The 9,825-nt window shown below is 39.5% G+C and overlaps 1 protein-coding gene across 1 annotated transcript in view; it reads left to right on the top strand.

Moving 5' to 3' along the window:
* The window catches only part of LOC122062466, a 29,084-nt gene extending 20,009 nt beyond the window's left edge, over positions 1–9,075 (top strand). Inside the window, exons 2-6 of the mRNA XM_042626116.1 lie at positions 13–1,778; positions 2,325–2,573; positions 8,298–8,557; positions 8,653–8,749; positions 8,950–9,075. Of these exons, the coding sequence (XP_042482050.1) occupies positions 13–1,778; positions 2,325–2,573; positions 8,298–8,557; positions 8,653–8,749; positions 8,950–9,075 (2,498 nt within the window). The remainder of the gene's footprint in view (positions 1–12; positions 1,779–2,324; positions 2,574–8,297; positions 8,558–8,652; positions 8,750–8,949) is intronic.
* Positions 9,076–9,825: the final 750 nt, after the last annotated feature.

Below are 9,825 nucleotides of genomic sequence, written 5' to 3' on the forward strand. Positions count from 1 at the left end.
AATTGTGGTTAGATTTGGAGTTGTCGATATCAGCTTTGGTTCCGTGGTCTGTGATGGGGGATTTCAATGCAACCCTGTTCTCGCATGAGAAAAGAGGTCCTGGTAAGTTTAATCTTGGATCAGCTGCTGAATTCCAGGCAATGGTTGATGCATGTGAATTGCTTTCTATCCCTTCTCAGGGAAAGAAATTCACTTGGACTAATAATCGTCGAAGGGGTCATGCAGTTGCAGTGTTGGATCGGAGTTTTTGTAATGGGAAGTGGATAGATGTGTTTAGAAATGTGAAGCAGCGTGTTTTGTTGTCTTCGGTATCAGATCATGCCCCTTTATTTGTTGTCTCTGATGATGTTCAAAGACCTACAAATATCCCCTTTAGATTCCATAGCTTTTGGATGGAAAATGATCAATTTATCTCTGTGGTTGAGGAAGCTTGGAAAACTTTGATAGGGGGTAATCCAATTTTCGTTCTGGCACAAAAATTAAAGCAGGTCAAGGAGAATTTAAAGGTTTGGGCGAGGGCCAATTTTCCTAACCTGAATGATGAGGTCGATAAAGCAAAGCTGGAATTAAAGAAGGTTCAAGATATGATAGAGGTGGCTGGGATGAATGATGAATTATTTAACAGAGAGGCAGATGCAAAAACAGTATTATTGAAGGCCAACCAAATGTACGAGAAGTTGTGGGCTGAAAAAGCTAAACTGAGATGGATGAAAAATGAAGATTGTAACTCGAAGATTTTTCATCTCTCTGTGAAGCTTAGGAGGTTGAAAAATCAGATAACCTCCCTAAAAAAGGAAGATGGAACTTGGGTTTCAGACCAACAGGGAATATCGTTTTATGTCGCTGATTTTTTTGAGAAATTTCATGAGGCTGATGAAATCACGGTTCATAATGACCTTCTTGATAATATTCCCAGAGTGTTGGAGGAGGAGGACGTGGCAGGATTGGAGATTGTCCCGAGTGGGGACGAAATAAAACAAGCTGTTTGGGATTTAGATCCTGTAAGCTCTCCAGGTCCTGATGGGTTCCCAGGTAGTTTCTTCAGGCGATGTTGGACTATTGTTGAGGGTGATTTTTGCAGGGCAGTGAAAAAATTCTTTGAGGAAGGGCGGCTTCCTAAAGGAATAAATAACTGCTTTATTTCCTTGATCCCCAAAGTTGAGGGGGCGGCCTCTCTAGATAGGTTTCGACCTATATGTATGGGGAATTTTTACTGCAAAGTGATATCAAAAATTCTATCTTCAAGATTACTTGTTGTTTTGCCTAAATTGATTTCGGAAGAGCAAGGCGCTTTCCAGCAGGGTAAAATAATTTCAACAAATATCAGCCTCGCCTCAGAACTGTCAAATTTGATGCATTCTTCAGTTAGGGGTGGTGGAATGGGTCTGAAGCTCGATGTTCAAAAGGCGTATGACTCTCTAGCTTGGGAATTCCTCTTTGCAGTTGGGTTCTCATCTAGGTGGATTTCTTGGATTCACAACCTTCTTCTATCCTCCAGAGTATCAATTTTGGTGAACGGTGGCCCGGTGGGGTTCTTTGGGGTTGGTAGAGGTCTCCAACAAGGAGATCCTTTGTCTCCCTTTTTATTTATTCTGGCAGAAGAGGTTCTCTGTAGAGGTCTTAGAAGCATGGTTCAGAATGGTTTGATAAAGTCTCTTCCTGGGCCTCGAGGTGTGTTAACTCCCTCCCATTTATTGTTTGCTGATGACATTTTCATTTTCATTAATGCATCTGCTCATTTTGTCAAAAATCTTAAGGCTTTTCTTGATAAATATCAGGCATTCTCTGGCCAGATATTTAATCTAGAAAAAAGTAGTTTGTTCTTTGGAAAGGTTGCCCCTCACAGGAAACATTTTATAAGTACTTTTATGGGAATCCAATCTGCAAGGCAGCCTACTAAATATTTAGGTGTGGAGATCTTCAAGGGGAGAGTTCAACGGGACCACATGTTACCGCTGATGGATAAAATCAAGAAGAGGTTATCGGGATGGAAGGGTCGGATTCTCTCCATGGCTGGTAGGGTGGAGCTGGTTAAATCAGTGATTTCAAGCATTCCAATTCATAATTTTGGGATTTATTGGTGGCCAGGAAGCTCAATAAAATTAGTGGAAAAGTGGATGCGAAACTTCATATGGTCTGGTGACATGGAGACAGGGAAGAAGATAGTGGTGAAGTGGGAGGAGGTATGTAAACCTACCAGGGAAGGCGGTCTTGGCATTAGGAGGTTGCGAGATGTTAATTTTGCATGCCTGTGCAAATTAGCATGGCAAATCAAACATGGAAATTCTCTAATGAGTGTTTTCTTTCTTGCTCGTTTTCTGAAGATTGATGGTTCGCTGAAAACTACCTACATTTCCTCTTCGATATGGCCTGGTCTTAAAAAGGTGTGGCGGTGGGTACAGTCTCATGAGCAATGGACTGTTGGGAATGGTCAGAGGATAAATTTTTGGAAAGATAGCTGGCTGGGAAAGAAGTCTATTGAGGAGATGTATGGTTCGCAGTTAGATATCTTTGATTCGATGCAGGCAAAGGTTTCTGATTTCATTTGCCAAGATGAGTGGAATTTTCCCCAGGTGAGCTCTGAATTTTTTCAGAATATCTTTGATCAGGCCAAGGATATCATAATTTCAGATCTGGATGATATTTGTCATTGGGAATTAAATTCATCTGGAGTTTTTACAATAAAATCGGCTTGGGAAAAAGTAAGACGGGAATCGCCAAAGGTGGGGTGGTATTCATTGATTTGGAATTCTCATCTTCAGCCTCGCCAATCGGTGTTTGGATGGAGAATGTTGAAAAATAAGCTCGCTACTGATGATAATGTGAAAAAGAGAGGGGTTCCATTGCCATCTCAGTGCACTCTCTGTGGCATAGCGGAAGAGTCAATAAATCATACCATGTATGAATGTTCTTTTGCAATTTTCATGTGGCAGAAATTTTGTTGTTGTTTTGGGTTTAGGTGGCCTGGATTTGAAGGAGTTGAAAGTTTGATAGCTTGGTGGAAAGATCAGGCCAAGAAGACCATCTTTAAAGGGGTGTGGCTGAAGGGTTTTGTTTTAATCCCTTACTTTACTTGGTTGGAGAGGAATGGAAGAAAATTCGAAGGAATCTCAAAATCAAAAGAGCATTGTTTTGGCCAAATGAAGAGAGAAATTAGCTGCCAAGAGTTGGTTCATTCAGGGGCAGCCATCTCAATTTCGGATCTTGTCACTGCAAGAAGATTAGGTATTTCAGGGGTGCGGAGAAGGCCTCGGGAAATCTTCACTATTTTCTGGTGCCCTCCTAATCCAGGTTGGATAAAAATCAATTCGGATGGTTGCTCTATTGGTAATCCAGGGAAGTCTGGAGCAGGGGGAATCCTTCGCAATGAAAAGGCAGAGGTAGTGGCAAATTTCAGAAAATTTCTAGGAACTCGCACAAATTTTGAGGCTGAATTTTTAGCGCTTATGATAGGGATTGAATTAGCTAAGCAGCATAATGTGAAACGGCTCTGGATAGAATGTGATTCAGTTGCAGTTGTGACTATTTTTCAGAAGAGGCAAAGTCCATGGATAGCTCGGCAAAGATGGATAAATTGTATTTCTTATTTGGAGGATGTGGAATGGAAAATAACGCATTGCTATAGGGAAGCAAATTCAGTGGCGGATTTTTTGTCAAAGTCAGCTGCTCGTTTTGAAGTGTCAGAGCCGATTTCAATTTGGCCAACTCTGGTTCAAATGGAATTAGACATGGATGCATCGGGCCGGCCTAGGTTCAGATTCACCTAGGATCTTCTTCTCTTTCCTGATTTTTGTTTTTGGTGGAGTTGGGTAGTTGCGTAATTCTGCTGATGGCAATGCCGAAGGTGGAGTTTCTGCTTCTCCCTCTCTTCTTAGTGTGAGTGTTGGGTATTTCTCCCTTCCTCATCTGATGTACTATATTTCTTTTTTCTTCTTTCATTTTAATATACATGACTTCTTAGCGAAAAAAAGACCATAGTTTTCATAGAAAGACTCATCATCCTCTTTGTTGAATCATTGCTTAAACCTTAATTTCGAATCATTATCCTATTCTACCCGGTTATCTGGAGGGGAAGAAGTTGGAACTATTACGTCTGAGTGAGACTCTCTCTCACCCATACTGTGACTATCACAGCAGGTTAAAGATAAGAATGACCTGATTTGTCCACCCTAAAAACTGGGAACCAGTTACAATATAGTAAAATTAATTAACGGTTTAGATTAATTCTTAATAAATGAACGGTTTGTATTAAAATAAAGTGAAAACAATGTTGCAATAAGTACATCCTACTACCACTCGACCTATATTTTTTTTTCTCAAGATGAATATATTTCGGACTTGGATCCTCTGTGGTACAATAGGGTGCCTGGCAACCCGAGGAATGCCTTGGGCTGTGTGCTACCCATCTTGAACTCTGTACTTGAGCGTTTCTGATCATTGGATGTGTGTCAGACGCCCTGTTGCATCACAAAAGAATTCAATCAATATATTTTGTTCTCGAGAGAAATATATACTACTTTAAAGGATGGGGAAATGAAAAATTGGGCTTGGTTATTGTCGAAAGTAGGCCAGCAAAAACCACAACAAGCCAAACCCAAGATTTTTTTTTTTTTTTTTGATGTGTTTTATTTAAGACTGGAGAGAAACATAAGACCTTTATCAAAAAAACGAAAGAAAAACATAAGCCACCAATAGGCTGGGCCGGGCAGGGCCAGGCCAGGCCAGGCCAAGCTGGGCCAAAGTGAAGCAGATCATGTAATTAAAACCGTACGACCATGCCTATCTCAAAATAGGCTAGGCCAGGCCACCCATGCATTGCCGTTCTTGCCATCCATGCATATATTCATAATTAGGAGACTGATTGCTGTCAGGCTGCAGGGCCTGCACTTGGCCTATGAGAGAAAATGCATGGGGCATTGAAAAGGGGTAAATTTTTTTTTTATAGGGACAGGGTGGTTATATTCGCCTTTTTAGTGTCTGAAGGAGGTGCCACATAGCTTGGGAGTCTTCTTCCCCTTATTAAAATTAAGGAAGAAAAAGCACTACCCATTTGCATGTGTCTATGTCTAGACACAACAGGCGTTGAAAGCCCATAACACTTCATGCCAAAGATCCTCCTACACTCCCCCACCCCCCATTGGCCCATACGTTGGCATGTATCTATAGCAAGAGGGTAGCATTCTCTTTCTCTTAAAATTAAATTTTTGATACACATTCTACATGCATCTTGATGGACATTTGTGTACATCCATCCATCGACAGGAATGGAGCTGATGTAAAGGGTTATTTCATTTGGTCTGTTCTTGACAACTTTGAGTGGCTAAATGGGTATACTTTACGATTTGGACTCTACTATGTCGACTACGATACATTACAGAGAATACCAAAGCTATCTGCAATGTGGTACAAACAATTGCTCCACATATAGATATCGATGTATGTTGCTAATATAAATATGTTATGGTCGATGTGATCATATGATTGGACTATTGTGTCATCATTAATTCTTACTTCTTATTGTATAATGTCAAAACTATCCCTCTCTATGCCAATCCAATAGTACCAATGACCATGATGAGGGGATTCCTCCTTCACCATTGTTGGAAAGTAAACTTAGTTTTTAGATTGAATCTCGAATATCCATTAAGTTCATGGAATCGAGTGAATTTGGGGACTGGACAATAATTAGTTGAAGCACATGCCTCAACCTAAGCCTAAGCCTGAGCCTGAGATTGAGTCCAACTTTTTGGGCCCACCATAGGATTCAGGTTTTCCTAGGTTTAATCATGCTCAAATAAGGTTTTTTCACGGTAATAATTGTAATGAGGATGACGACTATATGAAGGGACGAAAATAATCATATAAGAAGTAGTGAAGAAAGACATGCATAGTTTAGATCTCGACTCAAGTATAACTTCGAATAAAGCTATTTGAAAGGCAATGATCTCTGTAACATACCTTATTTAGATGAGATGTTGTATAGATGTTATTGTTGTACTATCATCACAAAATAAAACACATAAACCCAACTCTGATAACCTGCGGTAGTCATATCTATGCACATAGAACTTTAATCCCCACCACATAAATTCCCTGAATCCATTTAGAACAAAGATTCAAGTCATACTTCCTTATAGAAAAATCAATAATTGAATTGTTTTACTTGGGTTAGGTTTAGATGTTCCAAGAATCACAAAGTTTCGGGTCATCCAAATAAACTAAAAAGATATGACAATAATAGATAATAGATTACGTTTTTTAGTCCAATTCATGTGAGATGTTCATTCCTTTGAGTTTTTTTTCTCCATTTGTTTGGTGGGGCATGTTTTGCCTGGTTTGGGAACCTCTTCCCTCCTTTCCTGTTGGTTCTTAGAGGTTGCCTTTCAATTTATATTTTCTTTATTCTTTCTTTAATACATCATTATTTTACTTCAATTAAAAAAAAAAAAAATCTCAATTATGGAAGATGACCGGAGGTGTTCAATCCTTGAGCATGATGGTCCAGCTGCCAAAATCCTTTTACCAAAGTTAGCAAATAATAATACATGTCAATCAGTTTCAATTTCTTTATAATATTAGTAAGAGGAAACTACACTCACCTCCCTTGTATTATGCCACAATATCACTTTCCACCAATGTATTTTTATAAATACCAATCCCCTCCCCTCTAGTTTGAAGATTCTTTCAATCATCCCATTAGTCACTGACGGTGTTAATTACCTTGTGTCTGATACATATACTTTCTCTCCCTTTTTCCACCTCTACTATGTATTTGGACTTTGATCATTGGTTAGACCTGATTTTAAGCTCTCCTGACCCAGAAAAGAAGAGAGAGTGCAACAAGGTCTTCTCCTTCCTCTTCGCAACTCATCTAGTACAGGATAAATTGCACATGCAACTTAGGGTAAACTCCTCCCTCTTTGCTTTTCATCTCTCTTATCATCGCACCAAGGGTCTCCACTTTCCCCTTTTGTAGCTGAAAATCCATTCCACCCCAGTAGGCAGCAATCCAATAGACCACCACGGTTCTAATTACAAAATATCATCTACAAGACAAGACATTAACTACCTTAATTTTAATTTAATCCAAAGAGAGTGATATAGTGCTTATGAAAGCAATTCCAAATTCCAATCTCCATCTTCAAGAACGTTGACTCACAACAGCAAAATTAGTACAAATAGAAAAACCCCAACAATCTGGAAAACAAGAAGAAAATTCCTATATTTCCATGAGGTGAGCTTCAACAAGAGATCGATTATTTCAGACTGTTCGACCACAATCAACGATAATCCTTTTTAGGGCTCTGAAGGTCATTCTTGGTAGTTAGGGATTAAATATTATATATTAAGGATGAGGTCTTCAAACTGACAGACTAGAGGGGAGGGCAGTGGTATTTAAAAAAGTACGTGAGAGAAAGTGATATTAGGGCATAGTACAAGAGAGGGGAGTGTAATTTCCTCTATCAATAAAGAGCAACCAAAAGAAATGAAGCTAATTTTTTTTGTAATTTTTTTTTTTTTTTGGAAGAAGAGAGGCTAATTTACCTCTCGCATTAATGCACCAACAAATACTTTCCATATGAAAACACAAGACTTAGGATTTAATTTTAAATGCGAGATAAAATTAAAAGAGTTCTAGAACATAAATGGAGTTAAAGCCGTGCCACTCTAAAGCTTAATAAGCCATTTAACCACAGAAAGGGTGGTTAAATCGATTGTCGTTGTCGCAATCGATGGCATCGTCGTCACTGTTGCCTCCTGGAGAACTGACAATGACTATGATGGCACACTCACGAAGAAGAAAGGGAAAAAATTACATATCACTGGGGTAGGAAAAAAAGGTACCATATGGATCTATAGGTCTATAGTTTCGTGAACGGATCAGGTTCACGTACGAGAACATGGTCTGTGGATTTAGAATATATTAAATGAAGAGAGAGAAAATTGATTCTAAATCCATGGACCAGAGTCGTTCTCGTACATTCTCGTACGTGAACCTAATCCGCTCTCTATAGTTTCTACATAGATTTGGACAGTGCACCTGCCTGGCACATACTGTTCCCTTTCATAAATCATATATAATTAATTCTTATTTTTTTTGGAAAAATAATTAATTCATAGTCATAGCTTGGTTGTTTCCATGTCACCGTCATCATAACCCCCTAAATAAAAATTTATCACCGTCAGAAAAGCATAGTTTGTATTCAAGGAAGAGATATTTGTATCCATCTTAATGTGGTAGCCCCAAAAAAAGTACCCATCTTAATGAGATCTCATGTAATGAATATAATGTCTAGGCTATTGCCAATGTTCGAACGGTCCAAGCATTTGTTGGAGAAGAGAAGGTGGTATTATCGTACAAGATGGCTCTCAAAAAAACTTATGAGTATGGGAAGAAGGGAGGACTAGCCAAGGACGTTGGACTTGGTTCTCTGCACTATGTTCTCTTCTTGTCATGGTCACTTCTCACATGGTTCACTAGCATTGTTGTCCACAAGGAGATAGCAAACGGTGGAAAATCCTTCACCACCATGCTTAATGTCGTTATAGCTGGACTGTAAGCCCTGTAAATCATTGCTCTTTAGAAAAATTTTGCCCCATTAGTATGGTGAATTTCTTTTGTAAAGTTTTTTCAAAGATCTTTGCTTCTAGGCTGAATACTCTCCTTCTAAGATTAATTTCTGAAGATCAGGGTGCGTTCCAGAAGGGTAAGGTCATCTTAGCTAACATTAGTCTTGTTTCAGAGCTGGTGAGTTTGATGCACTCAATAGTTAGGGGTGACGGTTTGGGTTTAAAGTTGGAAGTGCAAAAAGCTTATGATTCCCTATCTTGGGAATTTTTCTTTTCCACTTTGGAGAAATTTGGATTTTCCATTAGATGGATAAACAAGATTCATCAGATGTTGATTTCTTCAAGGATTTCTATTCTATTGAATGGGGGTCCGGATAGATATTAGTTGACAAACCTGCGAACACTAAAGTTGTTGGTTGCAAATGGATCTTCAAAAAAACGAAGGATCTGCATGGAAATGTTGAGAAGTTTAAGGCAAGACTTGTTGCTAAAAGCTACACTTAAGAATATGGTGTTGATTATGATGAAACTTTTTCACTAGTTGTGAGGATACAATCTTTTTTTTTTTTTTTTTGCTAAAGATGTGAATATTATTAAAAGCAAAATGAGAGTACATAGAAAATAAAAAGGGCAAGCCCGAGACCCCTAGAGCCACTTGAGACCTCCACCTTCGGCATGGCCATCAGCAGAGGAGGCAAGCCTAACCCAAGAAGAAGCGGTACCTGTGCCTGCCCAACACATCATCCTCTAAATCGACATTAATATGATTCGGTAAAGGCACCGCGCAAGCAGAGACACCTGACTTGGATGCCTTCTTCGCCAGATAGTCCGCAGCAGTGTTCACTTCTCTATAGCAGTGGGTGATCTTCCATGGAGTAGATTCTAAAAAAGGAAGGGTGCAAATCCACTTTTGAAGGAATAAACCAAGGGATTTGACTTTTTTGTATTGCAGTCACCACAGTTGTCAAATCCGACTCGATCCAGAGACCTCTGACATTCATATTTTGAGCAGTGTGATTCCTTCCAGGACCGCTTCAAATTCTGCTTCATATGTCTTCTTGATACCCAGGAAGGTACTGAAGGAGTTACAAACGTGCCCCTCACTATCTCTGGCGATGCCCCCTGCCCCTGCTCTACCTGGGTTGCCCAGAGAGCTGCCATCCACATTTATTTTGATCCAATTTATTGGAGGTTTACACCGATGCACTTCAAGAGGAGGCGTATCCTTTTGGTTTTCTACAGATAGACCCAATT

Source organism: Macadamia integrifolia, unplaced genomic scaffold (assembly GCF_013358625.1).
Source record: "Macadamia integrifolia cultivar HAES 741 unplaced genomic scaffold, SCU_Mint_v3 scaffold1043, whole genome shotgun sequence".
Lineage (NCBI taxonomy): Eukaryota > Viridiplantae > Streptophyta > Magnoliopsida > Proteales > Proteaceae > Macadamia > Macadamia integrifolia.